The sequence below is a fragment of the Schistocerca nitens genome, chromosome 1 (assembly GCF_023898315.1).
Source record: "Schistocerca nitens isolate TAMUIC-IGC-003100 chromosome 1, iqSchNite1.1, whole genome shotgun sequence".
Lineage (NCBI taxonomy): Eukaryota > Metazoa > Arthropoda > Insecta > Orthoptera > Acrididae > Schistocerca > Schistocerca nitens.
The window spans coordinates 756,170,678-756,188,973 of record NC_064614.1 but is presented as its reverse complement, the minus strand read 5'-3'; the positions used below and the strand labels follow the sequence as shown (position 1 = coordinate 756,188,973).

General features: G+C 38.0%; 1 protein-coding gene across 4 annotated transcripts in view; it reads right to left on the bottom strand.

The window, feature by feature from the left end:
• LOC126260893 (sodium/hydrogen exchanger 7) overlaps positions 1-18,296 on the bottom strand; it is a 174,772-nt gene that overhangs the window by 107,776 nt on the left and 48,700 nt on the right. For 3 of the 4 annotated variants that reach the window (XR_007546661.1, XM_049958344.1, XM_049958361.1), the window contains exons 11-13: positions 16,246-16,297; positions 14,515-14,547; positions 6,668-6,859 (exon numbers count right to left, since the gene is read on the bottom strand). Coding sequence is in view for 3 of the 4 variants with exons in the window: in XM_049958344.1 (XP_049814301.1) it covers positions 6,668-6,859; positions 14,515-14,547; positions 16,246-16,297 (277 nt within the window). In the remaining variant the exon portion in view is untranslated. The remainder of the gene's footprint in view (positions 1-6,667; positions 6,860-14,514; positions 14,548-16,245; positions 16,298-18,296) is intronic. The other variant, XM_049958353.1, reaches the window with a different exon arrangement.

Sequence of the window (18,296 nt, the reverse complement as noted above, 5' to 3'; positions counted from 1 at the left end):
AATTCTGTTTGTCAGATTTAAAAATAAGTATGCAGTGAACTCAACATCTTGCAGACAAGCTGTTTAATATTTATCAATTTATAAATACTTTGAAAAGAGCACTTGTGCTAGTAACTTACCATCATGTCACTAGATGGCATAGCAGTACTTCCTTGTCACATTCTGTGCCTACAACAGTTGCTGAAATGTAAAGAAGTCTTACCCTTCTGCCCTAAGTGAAAACAGGTCACAATAAGTTTCAACTGGAACTTTTGCATCTTCATTGTTGTTAAATATCACTGTTATGGCATTACTATGGTTTTTATGTATTTGTAAAAGTTCCTTGCAGAATACATAACTCTAATTTTTTGTTTTCAGTTATTGGAAGAAAGGATACTCAACCGAGAAAGCAAGGAATGTTGTCAGCCCAAAAAATGCACGTGAATAGGGCAACTGCAAGAAAACTGTTCACTGGCCAAAAAACAGTGGGAAACATTTTTAAAAAGCAGATATATTATAGAAAATCAAGTTAGCAGTGAAGATGTGGATGCAGTTTCCTTACTACATAGGTCAACAATAATGCTAGCACAGAGACAGTAAAACGAGTTCACATAAAATTGCTTCCAAAATTGATTTTTATCTTAAGGAGAGTATTTCATATCAAACAGTGCTTAGACATCCTTCAGAGATGAATGTTAAGAAGGTAACTCCCAAGAACAAACCTATGATGACTCATAAACACATCAGAGATAGGATTTGGTTTGTAAACATCTATGAAGAGTGAACTGGGGAAGACTCAGACACAGTAATTTTTTCTGATTTATAGTAGTTTAATGTGTATAGTGGTTATGCTGGCTGGAAACTCTGGATTGAGACAGGAGAGGAACTGAATGATGAGTGTTATTCAAACCTAAAAGTCTTAAGAGACTATATATTTATCTGAATTGAATAACCAAACATTCACACAATGTAGGCCTAGTTTTGTGGTACCAGACTGAACTATCTTCTTTTTCAGCTCAATTTTAGATGCACTGTAATATTGGCAAGGTATTTTTTGACGTTAGCAACCAAGTGTTTTCAGTAGGATTTATGCTGGGAGAGTTTGCTGACCACCACAGGCTATGAAAACCCAGATCATTCTGACATTTCTGTCTAACCCTTCATCAGTGGCAACTGGGTTGTAAAGGTGGGAGATGCCTTTTGTTCCATTGGGGTTGGAAGGATAATAATATATACAGGTGTAAGCAATGGTATGACACAATATACAATCACTGAAAAGGAAGTAATGAAGAAAGCTAAGGACCATTCAAATGGGGTCAACCCAGTTGCCACTGATGAAGGGTTAGACAGAAATGTCAGAATGATCTGGGTTTTCATAGACTGTGGTGGCCAGCAAACTCTCCCAGCATAAATTCTACTGAAAACACTTGGTTGCTAACGTCAAAAAATACCTTGCCAATATTACAGTGCATCTAAAATTGAGCTGACAAAGAAGATAGTTCAGTCTGGTACCACAAAACTAGGCCCACATTGTGTGAATGTTTGGTTATTCAATTCAGATAAATATATAGTCTGTTAAAGTCCATGCGGAGTACATTAAATACTGAAATATTGATTTAGGTAAATTAACCTATATGTTAAAAAGCAAGCTATATTCAAAAGAATTCTCATCATAACAACTGGTGTTGTTTTATAAGTATCCAAGCTCCACATTACTAATCAAAGCTAGGGTAGGGATATTGCTTTGGACTGTGGTGTAGTAGTGGTTGCTTGTTTGTTATTTCCATTTGATATGCTTTTAGGGGAAAAGCCAATTGTGGAGGTGAAATGTTAACTACTGCAGATAGACATAAAAGTAAAACCGACAACACTGCCCTAACTTCTCCAGGAGGAGAGGGTGATAGGTTAAGGAAAGTTAAAAGGGAAGGGTAGATCACTCAGACCCCAGAGTGAGGGGGACCCAGCTGTAGTAGGCCGAGGACGGACAAAGAACTAATCGTTGTGCAAGCTACGATAGTGTTGCCACTTTTGTGTGTGACTAATGGCAGCACTAAACATTTCACCCCCTGAAAGCCCAGGCCAGAAATTCTGCCTATAAAGACTGCTTTGCTCAAACGAATTTTCCTTTGATACTAAAAGCCAATACTTGTACCAATCATTTATTTACTTCTAGGTTATAAACTGCTGCAGGCTTAATACCAAAAAATGCCAATCCAATTACCAATGTGGACTTTTAAAATGTAACTGTAACTCCTAAGTGCATTTAAACACACGAAATAAGATGTCATAATTGAAAAGGCATACTACTAGGACACAAACCATAACCTGGAAGGCAGCCTACAAAAAAGTTTCTGTTAATAACCGAAGGAATAACAGCACACATTCAAGAACATGGAATTGTCCTGATGAAAAATGTGCCCCTCTCTTTTATATATCAAGATATTTCACCGTAACTGAGTGTAAAGTCTCCACAAACCTAAACAACAGGTAAGATTCACTATGGCACGAATGCATGAGACGTCAGCATCGAATACATCTGCAGAAACACCCACAATTCAGTCAGATTATTTGCAAGATTTTTGTGCATTGTTCCAAATATCTTCAATGGAATTCAAACTGAAGAACTTGAGTGAGTTTGTTTCACTACAGTTCTCATGCCCAGTAATCACAGTTTTTGGCTGATAGATGTATTGTTTTCTTGAAGGAAACTACTATGGTAAGCAATGTTATGGGGTTCTGGTTAAGCTGATATGCAAAATGAAAACTTCATTACTCAAAAGGTTTGCTGTAAGGTATTTTCTACCTCAAAAGCTGGAGCAATTTTCATGTAATTACAACTTAGTGAAACATCATATATGCTTATCCATTCCTTGCATGCACTCATCCTGGAAGATTTTCTGAGGCCTAGGGTGTTTTAACATTATTCACTTGCAGTCAACAAAGTGAATTATCTAATGATTAACAAACTGCTGTTCCGATAAGAACACTGGTTCACAAATATGTCTGGTAGGATCAGCAATGACACTTATGACACTTTCTACCTTAGAGAAAAGATTTTTAACAACATATGAAGACACTTATTTGTGGTCCATGTGCGTCTATATTTTCTTTCACTCTTGATTAATGCAAGGATACTTTTAGAATGGAATGTCTGCCGCCACACATTAACTTGCTGAAGCACAGTTGGTAGAAGTGATGTTGGCTGTTGCTCTGAAAGGTGATTTGATGCAGCTTTTGTATCTGAGATGGTTCAGAGATTCTCTGCTTACATAACCATACAACTCTATGAGGAACCATTTACCACACTCCACTACGGCCTCCTTGTCCTTGTTTGGATCTTTAAATATTTAATGTCGTTTTGAAATTTTTTTGTGTATTGATGCATTTCACTTTTCCCTGATTGTAAAGAGTGGACGTAGTGTCACATCCACTAACTGCATGCAAAAACACGATATTCTTTCGAGCAGGGAGCCCAATTCCCTGAGGATTTTCCTTCTCCTCACTTTCATCAGTAATACACTACTTTGTTGATTGAGGCCTATTACAATGATGAGCAAATGTAGAGTGACGATAACATATAGAAAGCTTGTAAAAAAAATTTAAAAAATCTATGAAACTTTCCGCTATTTGGCTTTTCTGAGCACCACTTGATTGGACTATAAGAGTGCAAGAATGGAAGTGCTACCACGGACATCTTTTAACTTGTAAATAGTTTTCATTACTGTTTAGATCATAAGCTAACAGGAAGTATGAATATACAACAACATCAAGTTTGTCAAAGAATGTCTAGTGTTTGGGTGTCTGCACTAGGAAGCTTGAGATATTGTTTGTTAGATTTGGGATGTGTCTTAATGTGATATACGAGAATTTTCTGGGTTTTTCTTGTGGTTACAAGATGTGTGCAGTGCATGTAATAGGAGGATGCAGGCGATGTGAATTTAAGCATGTAAATATTAAGTGGGAGGATTAGCTGACAAGATGCCTTCCTGGGCCTCATTCCTTCACCGTAATGTGAAATGACATAGTTGCTAGCAAAGGCTAAAAGTTACTGGAAGTGAAGGGTGTGTAAATGAGAACAGACAGACTCAGTGGTGAGCCAAGCACTAGTAAAGGATCAAGTGTCACCAAGAATGATGTCAAAAATCTAAAGAGTAAATACTTGTATATACAATAGTGCTATGTCACAGCAAAATTTGCAAAGAAAATCTGAGAACAAATTTTTTCCTTAGGAGAGATGAGTTGTACAACCTAAACTAAAGCCAGTGTCAGTGCCATATTAGGAGCAAAAGTAGCCACGGCCAATGCCCTGCTGACACAAACATCCCCTGCCACATGCCTGCTTCTGTACTGCTGCTTCCACATGACAACAACCTGACACATCAGGAAGCTTCTGCAATCTGACACACTGCTGCTTGACAACAGACAGATGCTGCTCATCAACCCTGTTCCAGACCTTTCCATGGCGACACACAAATGCTGCCCTTCTCCAAAGTCAGCATCGAGCAACTGACTTAGACCCATATGTAGCAAGCACGATGGGTGCGAACAGCTGGGCAATGTAACTACACCCAGACTGTGCCATTTGCAGCCTTGGAGTCATTGCCATAACTAAGTTGTCATCACCACTGCTGCTGCTGGGCTGTGATCCAAGCACGTCTGCCTTATGGCCCAGTACTTGGCACCTAACACACTGCCACCACTGTGCAGCCCATGGTTCATAGTTATACTCCAGGCAGCACTGTGGTATGCCACAATGATAGAAGATGCTGTTGGCTGCCTCATGCTGTGCCACTGCAGAGCCATATGTGGTGCCATGGGTGCCAATGATGACTGTGACGCTACATCGGTGTGAAACCATTCAAGGGGTGCATAATAACCACACACCATGCCTTTCTTGCCTGCAGCTACAATGTTGGAATATTACAGTTGTGAGAAAACACCAGATCATGCCAGAGAACAGGATGCACTCTGAAGAATGTCTAAGATGAATAAATTAATAAAGAACTGTCTTATATTCACTGCTGGTTTGTTTGCACCTCTCTCACATGTCACATCTGTCTACCAAACCATTTTATGAACCCTCCAACAGCCCATGAAGACTAGCACATAGTGACATGCAACAACTGTTTATGTTGCACTCTTGTTTCTCCACAGCTACTTCAGACCACTATATTTTGATGCACAACATTTATTATCTTGCTGCTTTTCTGTACACACACACACACACACACACACACTACTGGCCATTAAAATTGCTACACCAGGAAGAAATGAAGATGATAAATGGATATTTATTGGACAAATATATTATACTAGAACTGACATGTGATTACATTTTCATGCAATTTGGGTGCATAGATCCTGAGAAATCAGTACCCAGAACAACCACCTCTGGCCGTAATAACGGCCTTGATACGTCTGGGCATTGAGTCAAACAGAGCTTGGATGGCGTGTACAGGTACAGCTGCCCATGCAGCTTCAACACGATACCACAGTTCATCAAGAGTAGTGACTGGCATATTGTGACGAGCCAATTGCTCGGCCACCATTGACCAGACGTTTTCAATTGGTGAGAGATCTGGAGAATGTGCTGGCCAGGGCAGCAGTCGAACATTTTCTGTATCCAGAAAGGCCCGCACAGGACCTGCAACGTGCGGTCGTGCATTATCCTGCTGAAATGTAGGGTTTCGCAGGGATCGAATGAAGGTTAGAGCCATGGGTCGTAACATATCTGAAATGTAACGTCCACCGTTCAAACTGCAGTCAATGCGAACAAGAGGTGACCGAGACGTGTAACTAATGGCACCCCATACCATCACGCCGGGTGATACGCCAGTGTGGCGATGATGAATACACGCTTCCAAAGTGCGTCCACCACAATTTTGCCAAACACGGATGCGACCATCATGCTGTAAACAGAACCTGGATTCATCCGAAAAAGTGACGTTTTGCCATTCGTGCACCCAGGTTCGTCGTTGAGTACACCATCGCAGGCGCTCCTGTCTGCAATGCAGCGTCAAGCGTAACTGCAGCCATGGTCTCCGAGCTGATTAGTCCATACTGCTGCAAACGTCATCGAACTGTTCGTGCAAATGGTTGCTGTCTTGCAAACATCCCCATCTGTTGACTCTGGGATCGAGACGTGGCTGCACGATTTGTTACAACCATGCGGATAAGATGCCTGTCATCTCAACTGCTAGTGATATGAGCCCGTTGGGATTCAACACGGCTCTGCTAACAGTCATTGGATCTCGATCAACGCGAGCAGCAATGTCGCGATATGATAAACCGCAATCGTGATAGGCTACAATCCGACCTTTATCAAAGTCGGAAATGTGATGGTACGCATTTCTCCTCCTCCATTTCACGAGGCATCACAACAATGTTTCACCAGGTAACGCCGGTCAACTGCTGTTTGTGTATGAGAAGTCGGTTGGAAACTTTCCTCATGTCAGCATGTTGTAGGTGTCACCACCGGTGCCAACCTTGTGTGAATGCTCTGAAAAACTAATCATTTGTATATCACAGCATCTTCTTCCTGTTGGTTAAATTTCATGTCTGTAGCTCGTCATCTTTGTGGTGTAGCAATTTTAATGGCCAGCAGTGTATATATATCCAAACAGTATCCTAATCTTGATTATTAACGATAAATATTCTAAAAAAATCTGCTGTAAATTGCATGTGTTACCTGTGTCATTTGCTCAGTTGTTGTCAAAACTCTTGCGAGAGGATTACAGCAAACAGGAAGGGTTTCCAATAGTGTGGGACGTGCATGTGTCAACAATGGTTTCATATATCTTACATCAAAGTTCCCCCAAATACGAGCAAGCCAAGCTTTTTCATTGACTTTGTTGCTCTCACGAGGCTGCTCCGATGTGTCCTGTAAAAAGAAAAAGCTATGATACTACAACTGTTCTAATTTTTTGAGGATCTGTGAAATACTGAGGATTTTAATATTTTCATTTCATTTATATCACCATGGCCAAATAAGCAAAGTAAAATACTCAATTCAATATTTTCGTAAACCCATTACAAATGTAGCAGAAAAAACTTAACACTTATCTTTTCAGTTCAATACTGATCATCTGATTGTTCCAAAAAATGTTTCATAAAATGAAACGCAATAAAAAGCATTGTGTAGCAAAAATTAAATTTATTATGTCTCATCTAATTATTCTCATTTCATTTTGGATTTTTCATGTTCATTCTTCTCCCTCCCCTCTCTACCTCTCACACATACTTTTTCCCCTCCTAGTACTTAACTCCACTATTCATTTCCCTTACTCATAGTGTATCTCTATTTCTTATTCTGTCATCTCTAGACTGAAACTGGCACAAGGCTCACCACTGTACTATTTCTGCTCTCCTCCTTTCTCATCCCACCACTTTCATCTTTGTCTACCCTCAACCTCAAGTCAGTGTTTCACTCATGCAAGTTGTAAGTCACCTGCTCTTCCTTTTTTCAACCCTCCCCAAATTATCCATCTCTCCTCCCCACAGAAGGAACTATGAGTTCCAAAAGTAGGATAGTGCTGTGTACTTTTGTGTGTCACGAGGCAGTTCTAAATATAACTACCTGAAGATAAGTCTACCCACCAATGCTATCTCATAATTTAATAGTTTTCCCACTTAAATTTTCCTTCTGATAAAAACTAATTATTGTAATGTCTATTTGGCCCACCAGACATTACATATAGAAAAAAACACATTATAAATTACTGAATGATAGATTTTGAACCACTTGTTCTCCAACCTATTTTCTTCATGCCTTTCTTTTAACATATACTGTTTTCTACCCACCTCTTTCTTTCCACAAAGGAATTTGTTCAGACAATATGAACACTAAAATGGAATATTTTTGTCTATACTTTTTACTAAAACAGACCAACTGAACACAAGATTAGTATGTTCCCAAAGTCACATTATGACTGATCTTGTGATTTGATGTACAGTCTGAAAGGAAACAACATATCTAGGTATAAAATCATATGTAACAGCAGAAAAAGCTTATGATGCAATAAAATTGGGTTACTACACTATTAACTCAGATTTCTACTGCAATGTATTTGTTTGCTTTTACATTTCATTGTGCCTGTTGTTTCTACACCATTAATGATTTCTGCTTTCAAAGTAACTGTTAGTACAAGAGTTCTCTGCATGCATACCCTGTTTCTTCTTGTCACAATAATGTCTTTAAATTTTTGTTTCCAGAGAACAGTACAGCTTTTAATTACAAAAGCAATTATTTTTTCTTCCTGACCAATATAAAGAATTATAGGCCAAATAACATTCTGAAATCATTTCACAGATGATGGCAGCACTGCTGCTGCTTCCGTCATACATGCATCATATGCTCCACTCAGTTGCTGGTGTTCACTCTCGGACTCCTTTTTTCAACTCTTACCATTGCAACCTTTGACTTATATGGACATACAATGCTTTTATTAGAACTACATATTACTCTTTTGGCCTATTGTTAACATCTCATTTTTTTGGTGCATCTAACAAATGCATACTTCTGTTAAATCTATTTCAGTAGACTCGTATGTAATACTCACATGCTCCACATTAAAAACATTACCAGATTTGATGTGCCCCATCTCCAAACTACGGACTAGATCACAGAACTGCTGCCTTAATCCATGGTTTAGAACAACTTCTCCTTGCCTCCGACACCTTAAGATCTTTGAATGATTGATGTATCGAGAGATGAAGCAGTGAAGGTGGCAGAAGATCAGAGAAGCAAAAAGAAAAGACCAAGAAGAAAACCTTGAACAACGCAAGAAATATTGAATTTAACTGGTGAAAGGGAAAAAACAAAATTTCACCAAATGAAGCAAATAAAAGGGAATAGATACATCTAAAAAATTAGATTGGCAAAGTATAAAATGGTAAAGCAGGAACAGCTAAAGGAGAGATGCGAAACTGTAGAAGCATGCATGAGTGTGGGAAAGATAGACGCCATTTGTTGGAAATAAAATGGGGAAGAGGAAATAAAGCAAGATAGGAGATTTGATACTGTACAAAGAATTTGACAGAGTACTGAAAGACCAAAGTCGAAAAAAGGAGTAGACAACATTCCCTCACAGTTAGAGAGATCCTTGGGAGAATCAACCAAGTCGAAACTAGTCCCCTGGTTCTGCCAACAGCTTGTCATAGATGGTGGAGAAGCAGAAAGAGGTTGGGGGAGGGGGTCAAGCTCTTGTCTATGGGGTGGGAAACTTCTTGTAAAAGGTAGGAGAATCAGTAATGGTCAAGGGCATGATGAAGCAGAAGGCAGTGGAAATCAATGTATAAAAGACAGAGATGTGTATCCGAAAGACATGTGGCCAGTCACTGAGAAAGTGTCATGATGGTCCCTCACTCAGCTAAAGGTTCCGTATTATTCCTCCATTTACATCTTCAGGGGAGGGGGGGACTGCCAGTGGACAGACCATGGGGGGGGGGGGGGGCGAGAAAAAAAAAAAACACCTACAAAAGAGTAACATTCTTTGAGTTAGAGTGTGGAGTATCAGAAATCTGAATGTGGTAAGCAAGCTAAAAAAATAAATAAATGGAAATGCACCAGCTCAAACATGATATAATGGGGCCAGTGAAGCTAAATGAGAGGAGGATACAAATATAGGGTAATAGCAACAGCTGCAGCAAACGGTACAGTGGGCAAAGAATTCACAATGAACAGCCAGACTTAAGAAAAACTGAGATATGTCTATAGGATTTGTTGACCTAGAAAATGTATTACCATGTAAAATGACACAAGATGTTCAAAATTCACAGGAAAATAGGTGTAAGCTACAGGAAAAGATTGGTAATATATAATATGAACAACTACCCTGAGTGAAAAATAGAACGGAAGACCAACAACGAAGTGCTTGGATCAGAAAGAGTGTATGACAGAGGTATGGTCTGTTCAATTGATGCACTGAAGAAGCAATGACAGAAATAAAATAATAGTTCATGAGTGGGATTCAAATTTATGGTGAAAGGATATCAGTGGTGATTCATAGAGATTCCTGTCCTCTGTGAAAAAGAGGAAGAACTGCATGACCTAATTCAATAGAGTGAACACACTAATGAGCACGCACTGTGGATCCTGAGTAAGCTGGAGAGATAAATGTAAAAAAAAGAGATTATCGATAAACTCTAACATCACAATTGGGAACGATGAAGGAATTCTGCTACTTTGGAAACAAAATAACAACACCGGACGGACAAAGCCAGTACATAAAATGCAGACTGGCTCAGGCAAGTCTACCAGTATCAAAGGAAGGAATTTCTCAGAACACATGTCTGGAGCACAATACTGTATGGAAGTTAATCAAGGGCTGTAAAAAAAAGAGGGAGAATCAAAGCATTTGAGATTTGATGCTCTAAAAGGATGTTGAAAATTAGGTGGACTTACAAGGCATGGAATGAAAGGTTCTCCACAGAAATGGTGAAGAGAACTACATGTGGAAAATATTGACACAAAGAGACAGTCTGATAATAGAGGGTAATTCCTGTAATACTTGAGGGAGCTGCAGAGGGTAGAAACAGTAGGGGAAGAGAGAGATTGAAATATATACAATGAACAACTGAGAACTTAAGGTGCAAGTCTGAGATGAAGAGGTTGGTGCAGGAGAGAAATTTGCAGTGAGCCACAGCAAACCAATTAGTAGACTGATAACCATAGACTTCAAGAAAAATGTAATAATTCCCATTTTCAGAAGAAAGCATGTAGAACAACAGGTATGGATACACCACAACCATGAGTTCATTAAACCATGGCTGTGAAATAGATGAATTACTTGCAGAAAAACGGAAAGATTGGTAGAAGCTGCCCTTGGAGAAGGTCAGTTTGCATTGAGGCAAAATACAGGAAAATGTGATGCAATATTGACCTTACTTACCTTAGAAGAGACTAAAGGAAGGAAAACTTACTTTTATAGCATTTGTAGATCTAGAGAAGGCATTTGACACTGTTTATTGGAATATATTCTCTTTGAAACACTGATGATAAACAGGAGTAAAATACAGGAAGTATAAAGTTATCTATAATTGGACAGAAACCATACTGCAATTATAAGAGCTGAAGGACATATGCTTCTTTGTTGTTCTTTATACAGAACACAGTATCTATAATGCCTCTCCAGACATTCCTTATGGTTTCACTGCTGCTAACGTAAACACTGGCTAACTGTACTGTTTCCCTAGATAGTTCCACATGTTACTGTTACGCTACAATACAGTGGCTTAATAACATACAATATTAGACAATAGACAAAAGATTCAAATGCAACTGATGAACTTTTTTTTCAAAATTTAGACTGGCAGCATATTATTTTATGGTTTTCTTTTACTAATAACTTTATGCAGTAAGATGGTAGCCATCAATGAATATTGCCACATCTGAACATGCAGATCTCTCATTCTTTCATTTTTTTTTGACATTGACATACTGTTGATGAAAGTCCTACAATGCTTCAAAAGTTCTAGAGGGCACGAACTAGAGAATTAATGGGTTTTATTAATGAGTTTTTAATTTATGTGTGATAGTTGTGGACCAATTTTTGTTCTGGGAGCTGGTAAAGACATTTTTACATCAAAAATAACTTTTTTTCCTTTTTTAACAAAGTGGAAGCAATGCAACAACATGTCAGCTGACTGAAAATACCGTATCATCCAAAGAGCTGACATTTATCAGCTATTATAAGAGCTTAACTTTTGCTAGACATCCTTCCCTGTGAAATTCAAATGTAAGGTGCTGCTATTTGCAACAGCTGTTCTCCACAGTCCTGTCATTCCGTTTGTGCAGACAGTCAACTAACTGTTGTCCCAGTAGAATGGAGAGTAGATGTTTCAAAAGGCCTCTTTAACCAATATTCTAGCATTCACATCGATCTGCACGGAACCTAAGTCAGGATGCTTGGATGGGTCCAGTGTCTTTATCATGGCATTTCCTTGCTAAGTGGTCATCAGATATTAAATTAGTCATTTGCAGTAAGTTATAGAACATGTTACAAATTTAACCTCTTACACATCTGCTGAGCAAAGTAGTAATTAAGACAGAGAACTTTATAGTGTCGTAAGAAGCATGAAAACATCTACTGTTACTGTTAGCATGATAATGAAAATCTATTATTTTGAAGAGCTGGTGATTTAAAGCCTGCAAAAATTATTAAAAATTATGTTTGCACACAGCTACATTAATAAATTCATTGCACAACCAGTTACAATCAAACAGATCATTTTTGGATACATTGTGACATTGTAATCAGATGTGTGACAACTCATAATCATTATCAACCATCATGTTACAAACATACATTTCTATTCAACTATAAATCAAGGTACAAAGTGCGTACTATGGTGACAGATTTATGGTGGAATGGAGATGTTGATTTGTTAAATGGTTCAAATGGCTCTGAGCACTATGGGACTTAACTTCTGAGGTCATCAGTCCCCTAGAACTTAGAACTACTTAAACCTAACTAACCTAAGGACATCACACACATCCATGCCCAAGGCAGGATTCAAACCTGCGACTGTAGTGGTCGCGCGGTTCCAGACTGCAGCGCCTAGAACCTCTCTGCCACCCCGGCCAGCTTGGTTTGTTCCATGATGCTTGATAGTGGTTATGAGTTATCATATGTTTAACTACAATGTCACATTACACCTGACGATGGTCTCTTTATGACCATACCCAGGTACATAATAAGTTGATTAATATAGCTGTGTGCAACATGATTTTTCAACAATAATGATAATAGTTGTTACATTCTAGTTCTACACAAACTTCACAATTTGAAGTGGTATGATATTAAAAGTGCAAACATTTTTATCATCATAAATAAACACTACACCAATGTTTTCATTAATTAAGCAAACCTAATGAACTACAGAAATAAAATTATGCTGTAATTCACATTTGAGATACGTTATGCCAATGAACATATATGGTGCTGAAACAACATGCAAGATACTCATTCATTCCTTGTACAATGGAAAGCAGTTAGTTCATGCATCAACACTGGACAACCAAACAAAAAAGCAAATTATAAATATGAAAATGAGGTACCATTAGCTTCAACCAAATGAATGACTGTTTTGTAGACCACATGGTAAATTTTCGCATTATTTATATCTTCAAACTCTCTGCACTGGATGACAATCACTGACAAAAATACCATGGGGAAGCAACTAACTGAGTTTTGATGATTATCTAACTACACTGGCTATAATTTCAATGTTCACATAATTTTTTCTGTGGCACATCATTTTTGAATAGTTAAATAACATAAATGATTACCTTAAAAATGGCATCTGCACTGCTAAATCTCCCAAGAAACAAATTTAGCCACACAATTTCTGTTGTTTTGGTACTAAACTTACAAACTTACAGTTTATTATAATGTGGAGGAAATTATTTTGAAATTAAAATACAGTAACAGCCCTAATTCAAAACTGATACATGGATCTTTTTTTTTCTGATTCAAGATCTGGAAAAACTACTTCCTCTTTTCAGAAACTGCAAACCTTAAGTTTTATTCACCTCTTCCCTTTACCCTATAAAAAGAAGTTTATAAAAACTTGAAAACTGAAGATTGTTTTTAAATTTATGTATTTGTCAGTATTGCTCTAAGCAAACTATATACTGTACTGACATCAACATAAAGCTGAGTCACACAGGTCAGCTTGAGAAGTACTATATATTAAAGATTTTGTTGGGGATTTTGAAAAATTCAGAACATAAGGATGCAAGGGTGAAGCTGGGAGAACTGCCTGGACAGTCTGCTACTTGGCCAGTGCCTGAAGCATATTTCCTGTACATTTTCAGTGTCAATTTGAAAAGTGAATCAGCTGTACAGTTTAATACTGAATTTACATTATACACAAATGAAATAATGTTTTGAGGTAGCCCAACATTTGCAATTATCAATATAAATTTGGTCTATCAGGTCCTAAGTATGGTGGTGCTTAATAAACAAAAAATATAACCTTCTACATGATTCCATGCTCTGAATGAAAAGAAAAAAAAAAAAAAAAACGTGATAGGTAAGTCTAAAAGCACTCCATACACGACTACAACAAAGCAAGTGATGGACAGCAATATGTGAAAGTGGTAGCAGTGCATGAGCTGCACCCTACTATTGCACAGACAATGCATAGCTGAACAACATGCACAATACATGGACAACACAATTTCTAAGCTTATACTGTTTTCCTCTACAGTGTCTGTGTACAGATGATGATTTATGAGAATGCTGTGCCCCACGACTTTACCACTATTTTCGAAAGACAGGTGGTGTAAGCCAATACATAAACAGGAAAAAAATAACTGAACATTGGTACTGGGAAAATAACAGCATAAATATCCCCAACGCAGAATATGCAAAGTGTTAAGAAGAGATACAGAACTTGCTATGCAACTAAATGAACTGAAATGGCCCCTTAACAGGCAAAACACATTTTTGGTCAAAGAGGTTAGTATAAAAAGCAACATACATAAATGAATTGTGGTAATGATCTGAATTGAAAGAATGAAGTATACAGTACCTCCCTCAATGTTGTCCCCATTGAATTGTATACCTGCAAAGTCAAGCCACAGAGAAGACAAGAGTAGCATCTGATTCTTTGTAAATAAAAAATGGCACATTAATTAAAAAAGACAGCATTAACAGAAATCATGTTAACATGAGATGATATCTGTTACAGACTATTGGAAAACAAGCTAGGAGCACAATGAGGCCAATGCTCATGCAATGACATACTCACAAAATTGTCGTAACACACACTAAATGCACTATTACACATGAGTGTGCTTTACAAATAAGTCAAATACAGCTCAAGGTAACACACACTTCCTAACATAACAATGCAAACAAAAATTATCAAATACAACATTTCTGCATGCTCTCGTGCCTATGACGACAAAATGCACCGTGCAATTGCTGCTGTAATTGTTGAATTATGACCTAAGTATTATTAAGCAACTTCTCACAGGCAATACCAACAAACAAATACTACTTCATTGAAGGAAAAAGGAGGGCAACTGCTTGACCAGTGAGGATATCACAATTATTTTCACACCACCCCATGGCCAACACATCTGACCACCTCACTAAGAAAATGAACATACCTTAAACACACACCCTGAAGCTAAGTGTAATTCTTCACTCTTTCTTTTTTAAAGCAGCTGTTTATGCAGTACTGACAGTTACAAATTTAGATTAAGGGGTAACAAGGTCTTTTTTTGCTCATTTTCCCCTATGCTAACCCCCCCCCCCCTTTTCATAGCAGCACACACAGCTTTTTTTTTTTCGTCTTTGGTGTATAATCTTCTGGTATGTTCCCCTTAATATTTATTTACTTAGTTTATGTATTTTCAAGTGTGTTACAATTACATTGTTAAAAATGGAATTTACTCTGTTTTGTGTCACACTGTCCACATGTAATATCTTTTCAAAGTTTTCCACCAGTTATCTGTACTCTTTGATGACTACAGTCTGGGATTGTCTGATGATGAACTTTAATTAGCACATCAAAAACTCGTTCACAAAATAAACATACTGCAGAACATACATAGTTTGTGTTTTTCATTGATGAATCGAAACCTCAGAATTTAGAGAATTCAGCAGACAGTAAATGAGTTGCACCTCTCTCATTTTCAATCTTGTATTTCCCTACGGCAGCTGACTGAAGAGAAGAATGCAAGGGGGTGTTCATATTAAAAAAAGAGAACAGGTAATATCACACAGTATTAAGATTGTGATATGTGACATGAAATCAGACAAACCTGAGAACCACCATGTGCTGAATGCATGTACAAGTATGTATGATAATCCAAAATAAAATTCAATAATGCACAGGAATGTAATGACTCCACACTAGAGAATTCACGTCGTAAGACAATGTACCCATAATGTTTGCTCATTTGGCCTACTATTCTTAATCGAAGCAGTTTTAATAAAGATGTTTACAGTTGTAAGATGGATGCAAACTAAGCAGATTCCATACAAAGGATAGATCAGAGAGCTCTACAAATTTCACTTGGCAATTTTGGGGACAGCTAGTTGCAATAGACAACATAATTCTTTATCAATGGTGAGTCCCTATCATGAATGCAATGAATGTTTTCAAGTTAAATAGACACCACATTAAAAACCAACCACTCTAGCAACCTAATACATATGCAGTTTTCTCGTGTTATTTAAAAATAAAGTAATAACTGAAACAAAAAATAAAATGAACAAAATTCTACATAAGGTATGTTACATTGATACTTACATTTCTAACTCCTGTATAGGGAAGCATTTCTACTTCTTCTTCCACCCCGACACTGAAAAAGGCATTCATAATTTACATTAATGTACTAAAGCTGTTACAATGAGAGGGAGGGAGGGAGGGAGGAAGATTAAGAGTTTAACGTCCTGTCAACAGTGTGGTCATTACAGAGGGGTGGGGAGTGTAGGAATAATAAGAACAATACAAGAAACCAGAAAAAATTTATTTAAAATGAAAAAAGGATTAAGAGATTACGTGAAGGCAGTGGCTGTCTTCTGGGAAACCCTTCTTGCAAGAACGAAAATGGACTAGCCTAAGAAAGTTAAAAATGATCTATGAAAGCCTGATACATCAATTGGAAGAGTTTTAAACTAAAGACAGAAAGCAAAATATGACTGGATGAGTGAGTGTATGAGCTGTACCAGAAGAACTATGAAGCTGGTCAACAAAAATGTATGGAGTAGTAGAGGTGAAGAAATTTTATAGGAGTAAAATTAATGTAAACGATGATAAGTGATCAATTCACTACAGTAGTATAAAAAATTGTCAAATATGAAAATTATGAATACCTTCTTACAGCTCTAACAAGAAAAAACAAAAGAAAGGTGAAAATGTAAAGAGTTGATCCGAGTAAGTAAACAAACTGGAGATAGGCAAGCATGCAAGCCAATCCACAACAAGTACCCTTTTGTGGGAGATGCATAATGTTTGCCAAAAAGGGATGAAAGAGAGGGGAGGGCCAACAAGTACAAGGCAAGGGTAAGAAGCACAGGGAGGACGTTTAAGTCACATGGGGAACTCAGATTCTGAATGAGCAGTAACAATATTGGAAAAAAAAACTATCAATTTTTTTAAACATTGTATCCTGCTTCCTTGCTCTGTTTTGGTGTGAAGAGGAATTTAAAGCTTTTGACATTGGAAAAAAAAATGCTCAGAAGTTTAGTAACACTACTGAATGAGAACATGCTGTTGAAATGAATGTGAGTACTTAGAGCATTTTGGTAAAGTTCAGAAGTGTTATCCACAAGCAAAAATGTTACAAAATTTAATAGAGGTGACAGCAAATCCCTTGTATGAAGAAATGAAAGTGGCAGAAAACAAAATTCATCCAAGGAGTATGTTGTAAATTACTTCAATTGTTATTCCAGCCAACTGCAGTTTTCCAAACAAGTGGTGCAGCACCAAGTTTGTGTGTTCAACAGGCAATCAACTTCATTAATACTTGCATTTGTACATATGACACACACAAGCCTAAAATATAAAGAACAGCCCATGTGCACAATTATCAATCATGTTATTTCAACTTTTGGGGGCAACTCATCCATTGTCAATGCACATTGCCGTGTATATGCTTCAACATTAACATTAAACAATTGAAAATCCAGGATGGAAACAGATAGATTGCTACTTGCCGTATGGTGGAGATGTTAAGCCACAGACAGGCACAACAAAATGACTGCTAAACAAGTAGACTTTCAGCCAAAAGGCCTCCTTCTGGAGTACCTCCTACTCCTGTCTAGTCACAAGCATCACCTATCCCATCCAGGCGAGGGGGGGGGGGGGGGCGAGGTTACTTGTGAAATCAGTCATGATCTATAGCTAGACCACCAGTTGCCGAGCATGCTGCCTGACAATGTTCTTCACTTCAATGACTGCCTCACAGCCTGTGCCATGTGGATCCTTCCTACTAACACTAACGTTTCTGAATGGCACAGGTGGGAATTCTTTCTGCAATATATCCTACATTCCCCTAACCTCCTCGTCTCAATCTTCAAACAATGGAAATCCAGGATGGAATGTAACAATATTGTGAAATGTATAGTTGCTACTCATCATACAGCGGAGATGCTGAGTCGCAGAAAAGCACAACAAAAGGACTGTTGGAAAGTTAGCTTTCGGTCAACAAGGCCTTTGTCAAACAACACACACACACACACACACACACACACACACACACACACAGTTTGGCTCCAGCTGCCAGAGACCGTGGCCATGTGTGTGCGAGTTGCATTTGCCTGTGCGCGTGTGTGTGTGTGTGTGTGTGTGTGTGTGTG